Source organism: Thunnus albacares, chromosome 17 (genome assembly GCF_914725855.1).
Source record: "Thunnus albacares chromosome 17, fThuAlb1.1, whole genome shotgun sequence".
Taxonomy (NCBI): Eukaryota; Metazoa; Chordata; class Actinopteri; order Scombriformes; family Scombridae; genus Thunnus; species Thunnus albacares.
In genome coordinates, this window is record NC_058122.1 from 3,506,662 (window position 1) to 3,529,933 (window position 23,272).

The 23,272-nt window shown below is 40.8% G+C and overlaps 1 protein-coding gene across 1 annotated transcript in view; it reads right to left on the reverse strand.

Moving 5' to 3' along the window:
* The window catches only part of igf2bp1 (insulin-like growth factor 2 mRNA binding protein 1), a 64,571-nt gene that overhangs the window by 14,459 nt on the left and 26,840 nt on the right, over nucleotides 1-23,272 (reverse strand). Inside the window, exons 3-6 of the mRNA XM_044332558.1 lie at nucleotides 7,730-7,778; nucleotides 2,820-2,871; nucleotides 1,861-1,924; nucleotides 308-601 (exon numbers count right to left, since the gene is read on the reverse strand). Coding sequence (XP_044188493.1) covers nucleotides 308-601; nucleotides 1,861-1,924; nucleotides 2,820-2,871; nucleotides 7,730-7,778 — 459 coding nt within the window. The remainder of the gene's footprint in view (nucleotides 1-307; nucleotides 602-1,860; nucleotides 1,925-2,819; nucleotides 2,872-7,729; nucleotides 7,779-23,272) is intronic.

The following is a 23,272-nucleotide window of genomic DNA, read 5'->3' on the forward strand; positions in this document are numbered from 1 at the left end:
GGATGTTTTTTTAAGTTACAAGTAGTGTGACTTAAGAGTCCATATGGGATATAAAAAACAGAATATTTTGGGCGTATTTACTTTAAAGTAGTGCCATGTGTGTTTGTGGAAGTGATTAGTGGTTTTATTGCCTCCTAAACAGCCTTTTTCCAAAATTAAAAACTCACCATTCTTGTTTTCATTTTGGAAAAAGTAACAGTATCTATTTTTGCAAATATGCAGCTCTAATAGGACAACAAGGATAAACTGTGGACTCTGTGCATTACTGTTAAACACACATTCACACATAGATCAGATCAGCACTCACTTGCTCTGTGTCTGCTTGGTGATGTTGCGGATAGTAGCTCCCTCCTTGCCGATGATGGCTCCCACATACTGTGTGGGTACCAGCAGTCTCAGAGGGATGTCGGCATGCTGAGGTTTGCAGGGCATCCCAGAGCTCGGGGACCCGCCGCGAGGCCCACCACGGGGCCCGTAACCAGGGCGCCGGCCATTATCAGGCCCCCGCTGGCCTCCCTCCAGCTCCGAGGTTTCATCAGGGATGTAGGAGACACGCAGAGCATTGTTCTCAAACTGGTATCCATTCAGCTTCTGGATGGCTCTGTGAGGGACAGAGCAACACTTATAATTCAAAAAAGTGGCATCCCTGTGCATTTAATATAAACCTTTTGAATACTTTTAATATTTATTTTACTATTTTCATAAAAGGCCATAGCCATTACTGAGGAATTATGTTTCTGTCTACTTTTATTGCTGTGTATGTCAGTTATAATAACAGTAATGATTACATATTATGATGATGAGTATTATCAAACTGATAGTAGCAATAACTTAGTAATAACTCTGTGAACACATTAATAGAGGTGAGATCATGGATGTACATAAGTGAGGGACACTGCTGGACTTTAATCATTATAATATCCAAAATAGCATCTTTATATATCTGTACATTGCTATTTTTCATAAGAAAATGAAGAAACTCAAACAGTGTGTTCCTTATTATTACACAGTGGTGGAATGTAAACTGGGTACATTTACTCAAGTACTGTACTTATTTTGAGGTACTCGTACTTTGCTTTTATGCTACTTTGCACCAAATTTCAGAGGAAAGTATTTTTTAATCCACTACATTTATTTACAGCTACAGTATAATTAATGGTTATGTTGAAAAGCTATATTTTTAATATAAAACATCTAATCAGCTGATAAAATATGACGTGTTTAACTACTCAACAGTATATCAAGTTGTCCACCACAACCATGAATGACCAACCAATTTCAAAACATGAAAACAACAGAATATAACATTCTGTAGCCTATTGCCCTTGACTTTTGGTGCTTAAACATATTTTTCTGTTCATACCTTTGTACTTCTACGTGAGTAAAATTATTCATGCATGGTTTTTGCTTGTTACAGAATATTTCTACAGTGCTAATGCTAATTTTACTTCAGTAAAAGATCACAATGCTTCTACCGCTGTTAAGACATGAGATAAGACCCACGAGCAAAGCTTAAGTTTGAAGTTGTAGGTTTTTGAAATGACCACTAGATGGCACCCGTACAGTGTAGAACATGCAACCTGTTCTCCCTGCGGCTCTATTGGGAAAATCAATAACAATTATAGAAATCTATATAACTATAATGTAACTTTAGTTATTTGAAACACTAACATAAAGCAGTGATTTACAGTAAAAGGCATGAATACACAAATCCAGCTCTAACACACTAAAGTATTCTGTAAAATATGAAAGAGGGAAGTCGTTTTTAAACCAAGGAGAAAAACAGTGACAAAAGGGAAGAATGAAATGAAAAAGACAAAGAGTTTCAACAAAATATTAAAGAGCGATGAAGGAACTTACTGCCTGGCATGCTCCCGGGATGCATATGTAACATTAACCACGGCAGTCTCGCTGTCTGTATTCACTGAGAGAGAGACAAGACAAGTTTGCAAGAGAGACAGACTCTTAAATACAGCATACCTAGGTTTGTTCATGTGTCAGTAAAGATGTGGATTGTTGTGCGGTATCTACAGCTGTGGTAGCTCAAGAACTTTATGAAAGTTGCAGTAGTTGCTGCAGTTGTATCAAGCTAAATCACAAAGTGTGCTGTTGTACAAAGCTGGCTGCATGCTCATTCTTTGACTGATTTGCCTCATTTTCCTTAAGTAATCTCAGAGATGAGATCCAACTTGACCAACTTTGGTTGTAGTAGAGTTGTCTGTAAACACCATCAGCCAACCAAACTAGTGACATTGCAATAATAATTTAGAGCCATTGTATTTTTGTTTCTACTTTTGTATTTCATCATTAATGGTGAAGTTGCTCATGGCAATGAGTATGATTGATGACCACATGTTTAGGGGTCAATCACTACCCTGACAGTCTGGAGCAACACCCACATACAACTACCGCAGATGCTGCACCAATGTGTCTGCTAAAGACTTTCTTCTTCCTCTGAAGTGAGCTTGGCATGTACTATTTGGGATAAACCACACTGCATATAGTAGACATGTTGATCTGAAAGAATTATATATTGAAGACAGTTGGCCCAGTGACACCACTGAATGATTTTTGTGTATTAGGTAAAAACTAACTTTGAGAATGAACACAGCACACATCACCCTGCTACCACTTGGGGCCAGCAAAGCACTGCATGTAGCCACAACAATGCACAGAGGAAAACACTTTGGAGCTTTTAACTTGCTTCTACTTTCTCTTCTCTTGTTAGGTCATTTTCAAAACTTAACATATATGATGTGGTGCCACTAGTGTACACAAACCAGAGAGAGTTCCTTGAGGGTAAAGCTCAGAGGTCTTACCTTGTTCACAGTTCTCTACGGTTCCACACTGGGCCAACAGACCATCCAGCACCTGATACACAAAGAGAGGAAAGAACACTGTCAGTCCATGAGGGAAATGCAAAGGAAATGTAGAGTACACTACGGTAATTAATAGTGAAGAGAGAAAATGCACCTGAGCCTAAAGAGACACTGGAAAAGACTCAAGAAGTTGTGGTTTTTATCATCATCTTAATTACAGAGAGCAGAGATCAAACAAAAACAGCAATGAAGTGGTCTAAAATCATGTCCATATGAAGAAATAAATGCAGATACAGTTAACTCATGGTGACTACAGAGTGTGAGGGAATTGATTTGACATATGCACAGACGGGGAACTGAAGAAAACAGTGATGATGATAATAACACCAAAAGACAACTTGGCATTTAACAGGTAGCTTCTTGTTGCTGTTTCTGAGGGCTGGTGCTACAGGTCAGATGATAAGTGCTGGATGGAGATCCAACAGGGGAGTTGCAGAGAGAGGGGAAGTGGAACTAACTACTATGTGTCTCAACATGGGAGGATCCTAACACTAGGACACTCTGTAAAATGTTGCCTCATAGTGTTGTTAGTAAAGTATTATTGTTGGCTGAGTGAATAGTTTGACAGACTAATTTTTGTGTCTAAAACAAAAGTGAAGCCTCTCAGAGACTCACAACACACCCTCAGATATACAAATAACTGAAGGCTGATGTCTCACATTAAAGCACCGAACGAAATACTGATGTAGATTAAAGCTGTAATCCTGTGTTTGTTTCTCTTCTAGAAATTTGCCACTAAAATTGCAAATATATGCAATGAAATAAACATATACTAAAGAGCTTGTGTTGTAACATGTATTGTACCTGATGATTCATTTTAACATCTACACATTTTTTAAAATTTGATTCCTGATCTACTGCTCTACTCAACTCAGCTTCATTTTTAGGCGAAGTGTCAGCACCTCTCTCTTCAATGATTATTCATTTGTCCTCTGGATGCTGTGACCTCTGACCCTGAACCCCTCATGTTAATAGAGGTTCACAAGCATTTAAATGACACATTTCATTCAGTTTTGCGGAGAGACGTCGCCCCCGTGTGGACACAGATGGCAGCATCGGGCCAGCGGAGATACGGAGAAAGAGAGGGAGAGAATCGAATGACACACTCACACTCACACTCACACACGCACACACACACGCACACAGAGCCACTCCCACAGGCACTTGCTTGACAGAGGAGGCAGGCGGTGTGCCACACCCTCACAGAAACAATAACGGTACATTTTCACACACAAACACACACCACATGCATGGTGCCTATTGATCTTCCTGCATTCCCATCTCCTGCTTTCGGTCTCGTTTGATGAATCAACAGATTAAAGAGAAGTGAATAGATTCAGCAGGAGGAGCCAGTGCGAAGAGAAAAACAGATTCACACATTTGCTGCTCTGGGTGTCTTGTGGTCTTGCAGTATAGAAAAAGTTTTATTTTAAAATATCTCAGCCTTTTTTTCAATCATATTTAAAGCACTTACAGTTTTACAGTTTTCAGAAATGATGATATATTCAGAGAAATATTGCGGGGTTGGCGGTTGGACCAAAGAAGGTCATAATTTTGTATATTTCATAAGTTTAAAAGTGAAATATGCTACTTGAAATATGAACCAGAGGTGATGGGAAATAGTATTGCAAAATGTTCATGGTGTTTTTTCTGTTTTGTATCTGATCCTCCAGCCCTGTAGAGAAGCCAAATAAATCATATTCTATAATATTCCTTTAATATTAAAATAGTTTTATTGTTGTTTAATGCGCCTGCAATGTAGGCTCATAAGCTATCTGGACCAACTGGGAATTTATTTAATTTTTGTTGTTAAAAAATACCTTTTTAAATTGAAAGAAAAAAAATATATAATGTATATACAAAAAAACTCATATTTTACTGCTTCAAATTGGCTTATCAATAGTTTATTGGACATTGGACCTTCAGTAAGATTATTTTTCAACCATACATTTTTTGATGTTGTTAAAGGTTTGTTTTCATCAATAATTACAGCAAGAAAACAGCTGTAACAGCTGGCAAACACACAAAATTCAGATTTTTCATCATTCGTGTTAATAAGACTAATCATGTGTTCATATGAATTTTTAAAAGAAGAAGATTGAGCCTTTGAATTCCCCCTTTAAAAAAATTATGCAGCAGATGTAGTCTGCCCGGTTGTCATGGAATTATAGATGTTTAAATGTTCATTTTTCTGAGCGTTTTCAAGGCTTCTTGTCAATGTTGGCTTTAAAGCTGAGATGTATTCTTGACCTTGGGAGCAGCAGCAGGCAAAACAATCTCACCTCAAGCCAACAACATTTAAGCCAGCATGAGCAGGAGAAGTCCTTCGAATGCAACATTTACAATTGTGCAAACTAAATCTGCTAAGGAACATGTTGTGATGCTGTCGAAAGCTCCGGTTTTCAAGGCCACAAATGAACTTTAAAATCTCAGTAACCCTTTTGTTTTAATATTTTATTATCATGTACTTTGTCGCACTTCAGACTGAATTTGTATATAATTCTACCCGCAGCTTGAACTGTTGTGTTGCACAGTGGTTAATGCGTACACATGTTGACAATCATCAAGCTCACAGGGGGCCTGGCGCTCACTGCGGCTACCCAATCAGGTTCTTGCGGTCGTTAAATGTTACTGTAGTTGGTGCTTGACATTCAGCTGAAGTGGCGACATAACTGCAACAATCAGCACAATCAATAGGTTAGGGCTTACAGCAGTCAGCCCATATGTTGATCAATACATGACTATTAGTTAACGTCCGATTCTAATCACTAGGCTCTCATTAAGAATCATCTTTCAGCTGCACAGCATCCTGCAGCACTACAGCGTCAAATGAAAGTCATCGTTTCCACACAAAGCTGCGAGTGCTTGGTAGATTTGTGGTTCCCGGCCACATGATTCATAGTCACCAAATATGACCCATAAACACCCCAAACACACACACAAACACATGCCTCAAGTGCTGCAAATATTTGCAGTGAGGTCAGCCTGGATGGTATTATCCAAACAGATTCTCAGAGTGGAGGATTCTGTCTTCATCTATGAGCAGAGAAACTTTGCTCAGTGCAGGTGTACATGGCTGCCAGAGTTATCACCTGCTGCTGGGACTCCACCTTTATTTCATGCTGTCAGACGGACTTTATAAGGCTGAAAACTTTCAATCTGCTTCTTTCATTCCCCTCCATCCACTTCACAAAGACAGAATTTGGCTATGACTTAGAAGTGACAGTCAGACTTCACTTCATCAGCTGCACAAAGCTGTTTTGAAGTTGTTGTATATTCTAAGACTAATTGAGACTCTTTGAACCAAAAAACGGTTGCAGATTCAAGCTGCTCAGGTCTGTTCACTCCAGCAGAAAATGTTTGGCTTCTGGAAGAATGTGAAAGTTATTTTATCACAAGTAATACCATTTCAAAAGGTTCCTGTAGTTTACAATGCACCACCTTAGCACTCCCTAATTTACACACAGGTCCAAAAAAAAATCACAAAATATAATGTGAATGTTCTTGAACCTATTTTACTATGGTCATGATCCTGGTCTCTTCATCTATCTGTTAAAGTGGTGGCTTTTTGTCATTCAGACAGGAGTGTCTTTAACCCTACGGCTTTATTCAGGCGTGATGGGATATTTACTGAAAGAGACAATGCTTATGCAATATTTGGAACCTGGTGCGTGAGACGGAGCAGAGAGAGAGTAGAGCAAGTTAAAAATGTTATGACAGCACGAAAAGAGACTTTTTGTTCGTTCACAGGCTGAATCACTGATGGATTTTAAATGTATTTTGCAGTTGAAGCCTTAATTAATGACCATTGTGAACACAAGTGACAGTCCATCATTCCTCACAGTGAATCCACTGACACATTTTCACATCAGTTTCATAATTTAACGTTATTAGAAAGCAAATTCCGCTGCTTGTTTTACAACGTCTGACATGTACAAGCACTGAATGACAGGATGTTTAGTTGGAACTTTTGTTTGATTCCTATTTACTCACATGCTGCATGTATCTAAAGCATTTCACTAGATATTCATTTATTCAACTGTTGGCACCGATGCAAATTGAAAAAAACAGAGAGGGCGTGTGAGGGTTTTTTAACCTCCTCTGCTCCAGTCATATCACAAGGGAAAAATCATTTTTATAGACTCATCTGATATGAGAAGATCCATCTCCTCAACACCTGGCTTTTTCAGTGTTCCCAAATTAATTAAACTGATTTTGTGCACAAGAGATGATGAGATATTAAATTTATTATAGTGATATTAGAAAGGTGAAACAAGACGCACACATTTCTCTCTCTGCATGTTTTTACTTGTGCTGCAGTCTTTAATTCAGACTTGTGTCTAATGAAAGTCACACTGAAATGTTTCAGGTCCGACCTCGCAAGATTGCCACCGTGACTTTAATAAAAGTGACCAGGGTGCTTACTGAGACATGAGGCTGACTTGTTAAATTGCCATCAGATTAAAGTAAAGGAGTGTATGTGTGAAATAGGAAACACAATGTAACCACAGCTACAAGGCTGGACCCAAATGACGTAATGATAACAATTTTGTCAAGCTGAACACCCAAAAACGCCATTTAGAGACTCCAAAAGGACACTAACAACAGTATGGGTCATTAGAGCAGCAGTGAAATATCATATATTTTAGCAAATATCAACAAAACAACAAAGACTTTACTGACTAGCTAACTGGCCAATGGTTTTGTTTTGTTTTTTACAGAGAGCCTTTGCCCGCACAGGACAAACAACAGATTTTAAAATACGTTGTGAAGATGTTGTGGATGGCAGGAATGTCATGTGGTTGTAAATGATCCCAGCAAGAAAAATAAAAGAGGAATAAGGGACTAACCTCCCACTGCAGGTGAGGTGGAATGTTTCTGATCTGCAGCTTCCTGGTCCTGTGGAGAGAAAAAGAAGGAGAGGATGTTAGGAAGTTAAAAAAAAAAACCTGCAAACAGAAAGACAAGTGTCTCAGCGGTCAAATACTGTGTGTGTGTGTGTGTGTGTGTGTGTGTGTGTGTATATGTGTGTGTGTGTGTGTGTTGGAAGTGGACACTGCTGACAGGTGTAACACTTTACCGGATGAGAGAGTGAAAGGAAGACGAGGGCACTGAATGAAGTCAGAACGTGTCTTGAGAGACAAACAAGTGGAGAGAGGAAGAGAGTCTGTTTGAAGTCACTTCCTCTGGTGCGAACACTAAATCAAAATGGTGTACTAACACTCCATCCATCAGCTCTGACTGGTTCAACTATCACTACCACTGACCTGGTCACCATACTTCATACACATCACTGCTTAACCACATTGTGCTAAAAAGTTTATGTGTCAAACATGTTTTTTTGTGTTTTGATGTCATTAAAAGTGCTCACTGAAATGTTGCTTTTATTTTTGGTGCAACATTTCTTTGTCGTTCACCTTAATAAAAAGCTAAAAACTCCCATCCAATGCTCCAATAAGCATCTTTTTGGGGTTGCTAACCCTAACACTGGATGGGTGTGTCTGCCCCTTTACACTGACAAGACACCCAGGTTGTACTGTACCGGGCTTGTTGTTACAGTCTGAAAGGGGTTAGGAATCTCTAATGAAGTCTGAATTCTCTGCGCAGCCTAAGCTTTACCAATCACACATCATGGAAACTTCTAAGACACCCCAATTATATCCATGGTCATGTATCTCACATATCACAAACTGTACAGTACCATAACTATTTCATCTGTACGATGCGTCCAGTGTGTGTGAATGAACTGTTTATGTGTACTTTGTCTGCAAACTTGCGCGCCTCAAATTGCCCCTTGACAGATAAATAAAGTATTCTTGAATTGAAGTGAACAGGTGTCGACTGTCACACATCAAATGATGCAATGCAGACAGCATGTGTTCTACTTCAAGCCTTTTCAACTGTAAGTAGACACTCCTTTTTGGCATGTTTGAACACACACAATTCTTGCCAAAAGAAGACAACTTCGGCAACAAGAGATCTCATATTTACATCTACAACTCAACAATACTGGTACCCAGAGTAAAAGCCAGGCTTTGGAAATCCATTCAGGAAGAGCCAACACTGTTGGCTTGTTCACCTACATTGATGACTCAATTCTCGCTCGGGATTTCTCAACTTGGGAAACTCAACGTTAGGCCCAAATGCTTCTTTAGAAACAAACCTTTTTTGCAATTTCAACCACTCACAGATGGAGCAGTTGTGCATGAGCAAGTCGGGTGGGCACTCTGTGTCTTTCTCATGGAGATAGTCTTGTATCATCCCGACGCGTTGCCCATGAGGTCCTGATATCCCTGCACCATCTGTACCACTATCTCTGAGCAGAGAAACTGCTAGAAACGTTTTGTTCCTGGCTGCTATAAGGGTTCTGAGTCTGACCATCAAAACATCTCTGCAGATGGGGGGTGGAGGGTTGTCTACTTCCCCATTGCACCTCATCTGACATCACAGTCCAGCTGCTATAGTCCGCCATTACAGGGCTTGAGCTCCAGTTGTTGGAGAAAACCACTGAATCAACAGCAAAGCAGTGGGACAGCGTCCTGTTCAACCGCCCACACACAGTGGGGGAAGGGTGGACTGCTGATTAGAAGGGGTGGCAGTCGTATGTGTGTGCAAGTGCATCTTAATCCTGTATTTCTTCCAGCTAACGTGTTTGTATCAGGTTGTGAGCAAGTGTGGTTTTGCACATTTGCTATTATCACTGTAACCGTGCCTTGTGAGTATGTTTTCTTGGCTGCATCTCATCTTTAACCACTTCTCTATTGCATATGGATGTCCCTCCTCCCCCCTTCTGCATTCAATACATTAGTAACACAAAGCGTCCTTCGTTTTCTTGTGACCTTCTTGGGGTTCAGTTCTTGTGTTTTCTTGGGAACTCTGGGACTGTTCCGTCACAAGAAAAGTGCAAAATGATTTAAGGTTAGGGTTAGGGTTTTATTGTTTTTATAGCATTTTTTTTAATTGCTCCCCTTTACATAAAGTAATAAAATAAAAGTACATACAGATTTTATAGCATTGATTTAAGTTGCTTAATCTCTGTAGCTCAGAGCTACAGAGCTGTCTTACTGAAAGTAGTGCATATGTAGTAAACCACACCACATTTCCTTTTCCTTTGTGTCATGGCTCAGGTCCCACCATTTGCCCGAGGAAGACCTGCAGTTGGTCAAAACGTCACAAATAAATTAAAGGGAGCTCTGATTCAGTGTGCGAGTACTCTTTGTATCTAGTTCAAGTCCCACCATGACATCAAACCCCAGGAAGGTGTATCATGGTGTTAAATCACTGTTTGGAACAGAGTTGTAGCTAATTGATACTCATGAATCAGGCCATTTGTAATGGTTCTTGATTTCCATCCCAACACAGGCCTATTTTTCCATCTGTTGCATGTGTGATACACCGTCCAGTCTTGGCCTCCTCACTGGAACTGCTTGTATTGAAGAGCTGTAATCTACTTTGCTGACCTCACTGGTAATCACTTTGGTGATTCCATCTTTACCACTCCTTATCTAATCCTGCACCCCATCCAACTGAGCATCAATGACCCTAAACCCCAACAACAACCAACCCCCCATCTCCACCTCCCATACTAAGCTCCACCCAAACCCCCAGGAGGCTCCAGCACAGATGAATAGTCTTTTGTGCATCCAAAATACCTGACATCCCCCAACCAAAAAAAATGTAAAAGCCCTTTGATCCTCGATCAATGCTCGGACCGTCAGCTATATCACCAACTCCACCCCCCATCCCCTCCAAACACACAGAAATCTGACCCCTTCTCTACACCTCCATATGTGTAACTTCCACCGTTCACACCAAAACCTTCATGACCCCCACACACACACGTATGCAAGGTTCCACCTTATCAACACATGAACTCCCCATTATCCTCTCCAGCGCCATTCCATACCATCACTCCAGTCCACCCCCCAACCACACACACACACACATCCCCACCCCCATCAAGCCACCATCACTGAACTTGTTTGACCCCTACTGTCGCCGCCTGCTAACCCATGGCCTACACCATTGGCTGAAACCATGGCAACAGGTTAGGAATGGGCGGGCAAAGAAGATGGATGGGCGGGCGGATGGACAACAAAACAACATGCTTCGCATTTGCTTACCCGCTTGTTCACTCATCTGTTGTCTTTTTAAAAAATGTTTTTACACATCTGCCTTCTACCTTTATTGGGGTGGTCTGACCCGTTTGCTCTCTCACCCTCTGTCAACCTGAGCTCTTACATAAAGTAACACTAAATCACAATGATTACATACTGACCATAAATGTACTTATCATTAGTATCAGGTACATCGATGCCTCCTTGAAAGCGTGACTTTTAAATAATCTGATTTAATTCAAATGAAATTAATTGTTTTCTTGTTTTTGATTGTACAAAATGACAACAGACAGTAGTTCACTATTATGTTATTCACTTATAAGTGAATAACATAATGGTCAAAATGTCCCATTTAAATAAATTTCCACGAGTGAAACAAAAACAAAATCTGGTCTCAAATCCTCATCCCTGGTTCATTGTTGATATGCAATGATGGAAACACACTGTCAATGAAGCCTGAAAATGTGTGAAGTCCAATGTAAAAACTGGACTTGTTGAGGTTCCCTCAGCTGTGAAGGCATTAAATCCATGCTCAGCTCCAGCCTTCAGCAGAACAAAGGAGTGGAGAGAAAGAGGAGAAGGAAGAAAAGAAGCAAGAGAATGGAAAGAGTGAGGTCCTTGAGGAGGAGGTGCAGGAGAGGAGCAGGAGGAAAGGCTTCGCTTCTGGGAGGGTCAAAGGCCAAGGGTCAGAGCTCTTAAGACCAGACAGAGGGGGCCCTGGGACCACAGCGAAGCATGTCTGTGTGTGTGCCCTACATTTTCATATTCAAAAGAATGCAACGTGACCCTAAATGACTATCAGCTAGAGGAGAACACACTGAGTAGAGCATGTAAGAAGAAACCATGGATGAGGAAAGCAAGAAGAGAAAGAAGAAGGCAAAAATAGGAGGAATGACAAAATGATGTGGACCAATACACCTGTATGGTCAGACCTTTGACCAAAAAAATATATGTGACTAAATATTGATTGTGATGGTTTGTCTAAATTAGTGAGAGTTGGCAAAAGACGTGGGGTAAATATGTCATCTCTATCAATATGATCTTTTAAAAAGGAAATCAACAATCAGCATGCATCCTACTGCCCCTAACTCTAATCAGGTGCAGCGCTGAGCGCCCACATCACCAGGTTCCAACACCTTTTCAAAGAGTCAGTCTTCTACCTAATGATCTGCAGAGTGATACACGCTCATTACGACTGTGACATAGAGACATAGAGCTAATTGCTTATCACACTTTCAGACAAGGTGCCACCGCAAGACTAATTGCTCCAGATTGTTGCCCAGTGTCGACCAACCAACAAGACGGACCCCATTTGATTAGTTAAGAACTGCTGTCAGTTATTAACAGGGCACTCATGCTGCGGGTGATGCTGTTGTTCTTTTGCTGAGTCTTAACATGTGCTGTATTCAGTTAGTAAAGTCTTAAGGCGCCAGTATGCTTCAACCGAAGTGTTTGTCAGGTGGTTGTGCAGCATCTCACACCCCTTCACAACACATCTTACCAACGTCGGAATTGCGGTGGTGGGGTCTGACAATTATTGTAACCTTACCAAACAGACAATCTAACAATCCCACCCGCATTACGCAGCGATTGGCCAGGTGTGTGGAGTCTGTGGAGAATGCCCTTGAGAGGAGACTGTTGCTAAAAGTGTAAGTTATCCCCATTTGTATGATTCACCGCTTTGAGACTACAAAGATTCAAACAAGACAAAAAATTCTTAGAGATAACAGGGAGGTAGTGAGATGCACCCGGGTGGAGGCTATGATGACAGGCCTTTCTCCTCTTTGGCTTGAATGTGGTTGAATGATATGTTGGCCGACCTAGTTCATGTATATATTTACAATTCAGTGGTGAACAGCCTACATGAAATGATGAACAGCATATTCAAGCTGCTAATAGCAATGAGCAATGCAGTTTATTCCTGTCATCTGGTATATGCACAGTGTGGTGGCTTTTCATTGGTTCAGTTTATTAGTGGCCAATGACCACACAAATGCAAACACCTGGTGATACAATTTTTTTCTGACTTTTGGCACATGTGAATTTGATGTGGCGTGGCAACACAAATAGCAAATACAAGCATACAAGCTTTTCATGAAATTCATGATACCAGCATGTAATTTTCAGGAAAACAACAATTTCACATGTAATACATTTACTTATTTACTTACTTTAATGCACATGTGGATTGTCACATTTGAAACAGCATTTCATATACAATGAATTCACATGTATACAAGTATAATATTTCACGTGATATGCCTTTTTTCAGCATCTTAGGATTCATCATGAGTTATAGAGAGCTTAAAGGCCTTCTGTTGCTCAAGATGCAAGTTATATTCTTCCGCTGTGATAACCGATGAACCAATGTATTTCTGTTCGCACAGCACTGTGGGCCATGAATGGACCTCTGGTGACTTATTGATCATGTTGCCAACAATGAATGCACAGTACAGCACTGGCCACTGCTCGTTGTGGTTTACTGGCTTTCCTATAAACATCTACATCCATCCACTTGGTGTTGTGTAGCTTAATGAGTACAACGCTACCATGAAAGTTTCTGGGAAACTGTGTATGTGTGTGTGTGTTACAGTATGGTTAGCAGTAGTGCTTCTTTTAAGCTGATTAAATCTGAGAGAGTCAGACAGAGACAGATTATGAGCTGAAAAGTCAATGAAAACTGTTCCCAGCAGTCTAGTAAAGCGGTACACACATTCATATAATAACACACACATCAACGTGGGCATGATGCCATTCACAGCCACACAGTCCAAAGTTTTAGATCAAATAAGATTATGGAAATGGGGGATAATGTGTGGCTGTTTGTGTGCGCGTGTGTGTTTCTTGGCAGTTTTACTACTCCCAGTGGGAATTTTCAAAGCCAAAAAAAGGCAAGTTTGACGGGTTTGACTGACATCTTTAACAGCAGAGCGTATGCAACCCAGATGGAAGGTGTTGACTAATATCTTCACTTGCTAAATCAGGTAAATATTCATTAATATTGATGAGACAGATATTTGGAAGGTTTTTAGTGTGCAAGGAAAGAAAGAGAGGTTGAGCTACAATAGGAGAGAATTTTTACAGTTTATCTTTTCTTTATTTTGACTTTGAGAATGACTTAATTCATTTGTGTTGAATAATCTGCTGCATCAAATCAAACGCATGGAAGCAGGGCTACAGGGACCCACGCTCAGTATACTTCAAGTGTTCAGATAACAGGCTTCACATTCAGTCAAACAGACGTCAAGATGATGCAACTGGACGGGCCTGACTCTCTGAGAAACACTCCCGGTAAAAGGAAAACAAAGTGCATACAAACTCTTCCAGCTGACTGCTTCACAAGTGCTCATCGATACATTGCAAAGCCTTTTATCCACAGTTTCACTGCGTCCAGCATTAGCAGCCGTCTGCAAGGGTCTCAAGTGACCTCACCAACAAACAACGTGATAAACCGCGGCACCTCAGCACCAGACTAAACAAATCAGCATAACAGACTCAATAAACAAAGCGAAAGAGAGCTGCGTGGTTTGAGCTCGGCTCTGCCCGATTTCGAGGCGACCTTCTGTTTTCCTGTCAGTCACAGCTAAAAGTTAAGGCATGTTTATCTTCCGTGCATGACATAATCGGTATGTAGTCTGGATCAATAGGAGAATGTTTCCACCAATACCAGTCGAAACAAATGTGATCACTTAGACCACATTTGGAGGTGGTCAGTGACACGTGTGACTACTTGCGTTGAGTAATGCGTCTCTGACCGTACCGTAGGTCAGGCTCCGTAGGATGCCTCTGCCGCAAGAAACTTTCCGAACACACTGTTGCCAAACAACTCTGACGCTGTTTTGAGGTCTGGTGTTAAATGGCCACCACAAGTCTCTTCTCTAGAGGGGTTGAGCCCGAATGCATATGTGTTTTATCAGCAGCCACCGTTCCCCTACGGATGATCAAGTGTGAGCAAGGAGCTGGTCACAGAGTGCTTATTTGCCATTACACATTAGTATTAGAGTGTTCAGTGTATGTGTGAATGAATCTTTGACAGCAAATCATCAAGCTGACCTGATTGTGTTAAATCATCAGCATCACTGACAGTCAGTAGCTTTTAGCAGGGGAGCTCCCCTCACTTATGACTGAAAGTACTGTTGTCAGCACGGCCGTGATGTATTGTGCTGTGTAATCTAAGAAAACAATCATGCGATAACTGTCGCAAATAAGTGGCTGATTAGCTATTAACCTAATAAACAGTGCATGTGCAGTCCTAGTTTTTGATTGCGATGGATGTAAAAGTTTGAGCCACTAAACTTAAGACTGAAGTGAAGCAGCGCCGAACCACAAAGAGTTAAAAATGGTGACACGATCGCTTATTGACAGACATCTCATATAAAAACGCCACACAAGAGAAGTTTCCCTTTAAACGAGATTTGATTGTTTTACTGCTCAGGTCTCATCTGTAATAATAGTTTAGTAAAGCACTTGAAACACATTTAGAGACGGTGGCGCCCAGTGTAGCCATTACCCGCTACGCAACCTGCTCTCAAATGCCCCCTAGCACCAAGCAAACACTAGCAGCAGGCTAGAAGAGCACAGAAGTGCAGGGGGTTAATATTTTATAAGAGCTATCAAGCCAGCATAAAATCACAGATGAATTTTTTATTGCTAATGGTGAGGAGCGAGCAGGTCGAGGCAACCAAACACCATCATCCAACATTCATACTAACGTCGTTAAAAGCCAAATTCCTCTCATCTAACCCCGACTACCTGTCTTCCGTTCAGCTTAATACCTTCCTAGCTCCACCTACTGACACTTCCAGCTAACACCACTGTCACCGCTGTGGTGTCTGAACTGCTGAGGTGGACGTTTCAGCAGGATCAGATAAATGAGGTAAATTAGATACTGCATGAATGGATATTGGTGCAGGGAGAAGAGAGTTAAGGTCAGGTAAAGAAAGGGTCAGATGGAAGATGCAAGAGCTGCTGTTTGATTGTACTACAGGTGATACAGGTCCAACCTAAGCATCAAAAAATGATTTCGTCAGTTTTCATCCACCTGTTTATTAGAAAAGTTGGATGCAATTACTTATTTTCTCTATGAAGAGCAACAATACGTCACAATGAACCAAGTGGCACAGGAGGGTTGTTAGCACTCTTTTTATAGGTGATCTTATTGCGCCCCCTGCTGAATACTCACAATAGTTAAAGGAAACACAAATTCATTTGTATTCTCTTTTTCTTGAGCAAATGTACTGAATCTTTTTTCCCTCATGTGCAGAGCGTGTCCAGCAGTGTCCCATCTATCTTCTGTCTTCCTACCTCTTTCTATCTCTTACACACTTTCTTCCATCCCCGTCCCTCCCTCCACACCCTCTCCTAGAGTTTTTCCTCGCAGTGGATGTAACACTGTATGAGAGCTTTAAATAGACAGCAGGGGCAGGAGGTGGATGGAAAGAGGAAAACGAGTAGGAGGAGATGGTGAGGTCGGGGGTGAGGAGGTGGAAGAGACAGAGAGCGAAAAAGGGAAGTGAGAGGGACAAACGCTAGAGGAGAGATTCCATGCTGGCCACCTTGAGCGGAGCGGCTCAGTCAGTGGACGTGACAGTGTACTGGGCTGCCGCCAGCTGTAAATATGTGTAAATTCAGTGTGAGAGTGTGAAAAAGAACAGTGATGGAAAAGAGCAAATGTGTTTTTAAAAGGGGGGAAATCCAAACTAAATCACTAAAGGGCAGAGAAATGGTGCACTGCTTTCTCTGGGTTAGTGTTCTGACAGCTGATGTCACAGCCATTACATGTCAAAGTCAAAAGTAGTCACTACATCTCACATGAGAGACGCCACAGTAGGCTGGTCGGAGAGTTTTTGCCTTACAGGCAGTGCCACTCCCTTTGTTAACAACGTCTGCCATCTGCAGATTTTTTCATATGCATACCATTTCCTAGTGTGATTTTAAACTAATAAAATAGTTTTAAATAATAATGTACCTTTAATTCATTTCAGTCAGTTTGTACATCTTCAAGCTTCCATTCTGGGATATTGCCTCGCTGTGCACCAACTACCATTTTTCTGGATTTAAAGCTCCATACCATCCCACCTGGGAGCTGCCCTATATGACCTCAGCCAATCAGAGCTCTGCTAAATGCCTTGCCCAAGGGCGCTTTGACAGCCATTTCTACAGAGAATGGCAGCATTACTAATTCAGCTCCTGAACCTGCATCCTCCTCTCTTAAACAGTGACCATTCACTCACAAGCCCATATAAGCTACACAGTACCACATCACATTTACAGTAATCATATTTAATGTGAAAAAATGTTCCTGCCTTTTTAACCACTCGGCAATATTGGAAAACAATACATAGAGGGAGGGACAGAAACATAGAGAGAGAAAGTGTTGCCCTATCATGACTGTCATCACTCCTCGATTGGCCAAGATTTATAGGGGAAAGGTCATCTCACTCGCTCGCTGCAATCCCATTGGCCCACTAAACCCTACTTAAGGGTAATTTTATTGTCCAATCAAAACTTACTGATGCCACCATGAGCATTGGTGAGTAAGCTGACAGCTCAGATGCTATCTGCAAAGGCACTCAAGTATACAATATTTATATGCGTGTGTGTGTGTGTGTGTGTGTGTGTGTGTGTGTGTGTGTGTGTGTGTGTGTGTGTGTGTGTGTGTGTGTGTAAAAATCACGAATACCCATCCCTTATGTTTTCTGTAAGCGACTCCCGCGTATTTTACCTTCCTTTTATGATCCTTTGTGTATTATGGCATGGTATTAGAAAAGAGGAAAAAAAGAAGACGGTAACAGAAAAAAGGTAAAAAAAAAAATCTGTAAATATTATTTTATAATATGTCATAATAATGATTCTTATTACGATTGTTGATGGACACATCAAGACAATAAGTGCGAGTCTTGCGGCTGTAAGGAGAAATGTGCTGTTTGTAATAAACGCACATAATGATATAAAAGAATGCTGTTTGTACGTTTGTAGATTTTTAAACTACACGAGGACATAGGTGGAAAAGAATAGAACAGAAAAATACGCACGCATGATTTGTGTGTCTGTGCGCTTTTAGTAAAAGAAACATATATGTTTAGTCTACCGCTGTACAACTGAAAGGACGGTGTGAGAGAAGTTACAATTTAACAAAAGGGTGGGCGACATGTTGGAGAGAGGGAGGCCTCAGTTGTGGAATTCATTTAGGGTAGGGGGGGTACAACAGTATGGGTCAAAGTTCAGGCTCTGTTCTCCACTCTGACCCCGCCTGCAGCTCGTGCGGCAGGCCTCCATTTTGAGGAGGCGAGGGTCTCCATTTTGAGTAGGTGGAACTGACTCAGCCTCGGCCGTTATGTAATTGGAGCGACTTTTTTCTTTTTTCTTTTTTTTTTTTTTTTTTACAAATTGAAATACAGACAGAATCCACCTCGCGGATAATTAAGTGACGTTATCACCGCGAGAAAAGGTGCGAGCGGGTATTAATTAGGAGAAGACCAGATCTGTCCATTTATGTCTTATTCGGCTCATAGGCCTGTGCTGTCATTGAACCTTCGGTGATAGGGAGTTTACTAAATTACAGTTAACAAAACATGTGAAATTATGGATAACTTCTAAATTCTTTTCTATGCATTCTCCGCCAACTGCGGCCCGTTAATTGAAAGGAGCAGTTGGTGAGGTGCTCACACCTTCACCAGCTCTTCCCTGCGCTGTGTAGCGCCTCCTCCCCTCCCCTCCCTCACTACTCGCCATTTTGTGGTGCCTATAGCCATTTCATGTTAAGGACTACTGCTGGGCGGGGGGGAGCAGCAGGCCCGCAGGAAGGCAGTGTAATGAGTCTGTGGTTCTCATTTGTGAACGGAACATTTTAAAACTCGGACTTGAATGTTATGTCCGTATAGCCTTACAACTCATATGCTTTATGTTGTTGGCTGTTCTAAAATAGCCTGGATGAAGGGAGGACACCTCGCTGTCGAACCTTAAATAGGCTAAAGAGTCAAGTTATGGCATTACTGCGCACAGTTCATCTGCCGGGGTGAACTTAAAACAGAACGATAGCTACAGTTCCTAAAATTGTATGTCACTGCAGTTAAAGTAGAAAGGATATGAGAGGAAGAAAACTAGGGAAAGTCGCTCACCTGCAACATTCTTACAAAACGCAAACAATTAATGGCGGGTAGGTCATTGTTGGTAAGTGGCGAGGCATTTGAATCAGCTCAGAGCAAGGCAGTAACCAGGGCCGTCTGTTCATCTGAAGGTTACAAATCTTATTTTCTTCTGTAATAAACTAATAAACCTCCATGCGGCCGCGGCGAAGGAAGAGATACAGTTTAACATGTCAAAAGTTAACAAAAGCACGCACATCCGAGCGATAAATACTCGATGCTGGACAGAAGAACGTGTGGAAAACTGAAAAATGGAGTCCGCACACTAGATAATGCTCCCATGAACATTTATTAGTATACCACCAACTGACATGTTGCCAGTGTCGGTTGGAGGCTGTTGCCCGCATAGACAGATGTGCAAAAAAGCCAGATTTTCTGGTTCAATAAAATGCCATCTCTCTCTCTCTCTCTCTCTCTCCCCCCACACACACACACACATAGGCTACATACATAAATAGCCTACATACATGTGAGAGCCAGTAAGCAGCCATCTTGACCAGGCAACGCCCATTTACTACAATGAGTGTGCAGTCACATGACGGGGGAGACTTCACCAGAACAGAGCACATACAGCACATAGGAGGAGGGGGCGATCAGCCCACATGCGCCATTACATGAACATGGGACCATGCAGGCGGTGTGTTGGGCTGTGGGTCGCTTCAGTCAGTGCAACAGCACAATAATGCCTTCATCCGAGCCATCTGTTTTACCTCACAGCTGCCACCATAACTGTTTGGCAGACAGACAGACAGACAGATAGACAGATAGACAGATAGACAGACAGATAGATAGATAGATAGATAGATAGATAGATAGATAGATAATTGTTATTCGCCTATGGCCTACACAGTTGCTCGATGTAATATTGAAGTCACAGCTGTAGTCTGTCGTGTTAATGTAATAGAAAAAAGTAAGTTATAACATTCAGACCGTTAAAACTGACACACCTCCCTACGTGTGCGCGCACAGATACGCGCGCCATACGTATCATTTTCAGTGTCCAGGTAGAGGCTGATATAAACTACTCCACAACTAGTAACTGTCAAATGGAATAAAACACAGAGTCGAGCACAGCTTGTGTTACAACTTATACGATTCTCTTTAATTATCTGGACATGCACACCTTCCCCTCGCTCGCTCGCTCGCTCGTTCTCGCGCGTGCACGCACCTTCTGCCTGCGCCCTCTCTCCGCGCGCTAGAGCAGAGGAGCACGAGCGCGTCTCTCCATTCATAAAGTGCGTAAAAACTACTCGGGAGTTACTACAGCGGCGCGAGGGAAGGGAGGGGCTGCGCGAGGAGAGAGAAAGAGGAGGAGGGGGTTATACTATAGAATGCTCCATGAGTGCTCACGCCTGAAATACAACATGGGCGTTTGGTCGTAGTATGTCAGCGAGAAGAGAAGAAACACTAGATATACTCTGGTTTCAGAACACAAGTGTCGGGTTTTCCCTCTTGCTTTCAGCAACGGGGGCAAAATCACCGCCGCTTTCTATACTGGGCAGGTAAAGAAAGGTTGTGGAATGAATATGGACAAACTAGGTTACTATATGACCACTCCTACTGCTTAACACTGAAACCAACGATCCACTGAATTAAACCCGCAGCGTTTCTAGGAATACATTTGTTTCCAATTTGCAGGCTCAACCGACAAAAGCTGTGATGTGGCAGAAAACTCAAACGGGTGTCGGTTAAAAACAGATTAATAGGCTACAACGTAGTGCCACGTTCTCAAGACAAATTTGACGGCTAATTATCTGTCTTTGTGTCTTAGGAATTATTCCAAAGACTTTGCTTAACCCCGGCTGTGATAAAGAGAACATAAAGCCGAATGAACTTAAAGCAGAACATTACTGCAGCATGGCGGCTGAGGCAGACTGGGTTTAACTGATTAGACAGAGCCATATTACGTTTTTACATCTTAAGACAAAGTGAATAACAGTGTCAGCGAGTATAGCTTATCACTTGGTGTCTTTAATGAGAGGAAACGTTTAGGGATGTATTATTTGAAGATAGGTAAAGGAGGATTCTTCTAAAATTTCAAAACCAGTTCGTCCTGGACGTAAATCAAAGCTTTTTGTTAATTAAAGCAACAAGGTGAACAGTGTGGCCTTAAAGGCAGTAATTCCGACAGGCCACTCCCTGCGGTAAGACTTATAAAATCATCACCTGACAAAAATGTTAACATCTAAATGATTTTAATCAATATTTCCCAGATGAGATCCTGAATCTGATGAACACGTTTTAGACAAAGGAAAGAGCTTTATCTTTCGGGTATGAAGTCAGAGTCATGAGGTAATTATCAGTGATTCTGATTCGCAAAATGATTTAACAGTATTTTACAAATATTTCCAATCTTATAATTACGTCTGTCTGGCTTTTTTAACAATGGGAAAAATAGTAGCAACTGACACAGAGGAAACCAGTGCTCAACCAAAAACAAGAATGACAAGATAAATATATTCTTTCTTAAATAGTTGGAAGATGTCTCTCAGAAAAGGTAGAATAAAAAAAACATTTTTAAAAACTTATCATCCAAAGGCTAAAAGCTGAAGTGTAAATGTACACATATCTGAATGCTCTTTACAGCTGTCAAGACACTAATTATTTCAAATTTAAGTCATGAAAGATTTTTCAGTAAATCCTGATGGTTTGACTACATCACCATCACAAAACAATTATTAGAAACCCCAGATAGCCAATACATAAATGATTATATATATAAGAATCCAACAAATTATATCATGTCTGAAAGGTTGTGAGTAATATAGATATATAAATATATTACACACAGACACACACACTTATATAAAAAATCCAAATCTAAAATGATTCAAATGTGAGTGATAAGTTTGCCATAATTTCTATGTTTTAACTAACACACAAGTGACGTTAAAGTACATTTAGGGCATTTATGAATTACATGTAGGGCTGAGAATAAAACTCAAACACTCATAAATATTCACTATTCATGAAATTAATATTCATGAAAAACATACAATATGTTTCAGTGAATTCTGACACCTACTCTGACAAATATATAAGAGCAACTAAACGAAAATCAATCATTTTACTGTAAGAATGAAGACTTTAGAAATCATGTCAACATATGTGTTTTTGATATATTAACATAGCAGACTGTTTTTAACGGATACATATCATTTTTCCCAATATTTTAATTCTTACCTCATAAGGTAGCTTATCTGTTAAGAAGCTCAAATGAGTGTCAGAAATTCAAACCTGTCTATCCTTTTTGATGTGTAAGGAAAAAGTGGGAAAAAGCTAACTTGTATGCAGAATTTATTTTTAACATAGCAGCTGGTTTTACCTCCTGTGGAGGGTCACAGCTGAGACAGTCATGTGCTAAATTGAGGAGGTTTTTGGTACATTTGGATGTCAGGCAATATGCAGGAAAAAAAATATTTGCCAATACAGTGACACTTGATGAAATTTCACATCATTTTAATGTTGAATGTTTAAAGGTGAAACACAGAGAGTCATTTAAGGGTGTTTACTTATCTGTCTTTCACCTGAAATACTGTAATAATGATGTTTCCGTGATCAAGACAATAGAAATTTAATTAAGTCAGAACATTTTAATAATTCTCCAAATTCTGCTGTCTTCTAAAACCAAATTGTACTCAGTGAAAAATAAATACATCCTGGCAAATAACCAATCTTCATTAATTCATTTGTAATTAACAAATTTAAGGTGGTGAATTTGTAAGTTACAAGCATTTTCTAACAAACTCACTCATATTCTTGCACATTCTTTAAGGATTTCCGGTTGGTCAAAAAAAAATTTTTTTTTAAAATCAGATTCCATCATTGAGAGTCAGATTTATCGCCTCTCATCTTTCACTTTGAACAGACGTCAAAATGTAAACACACACTCCTCTACGGCAGCACAGTCACTGTCCTTTCTTCACAGATGAGACGAGATGCTTGTGCCAAAAACAATTAGAAAAAGGTTGGCATTTATTTGGGATTTCTGAGGAAAGTTTACTTCCTGAAATGAGAGAATGGAAAGTGGACAGGGGCCTCCCTGCTCCCCTCTTCAAAAACAAAATGGGGGAGAAGGAGGAAGACGGGAGGGAAGGAGGGAGTTCCTGCTTTGTCTAAATGAGAGCCT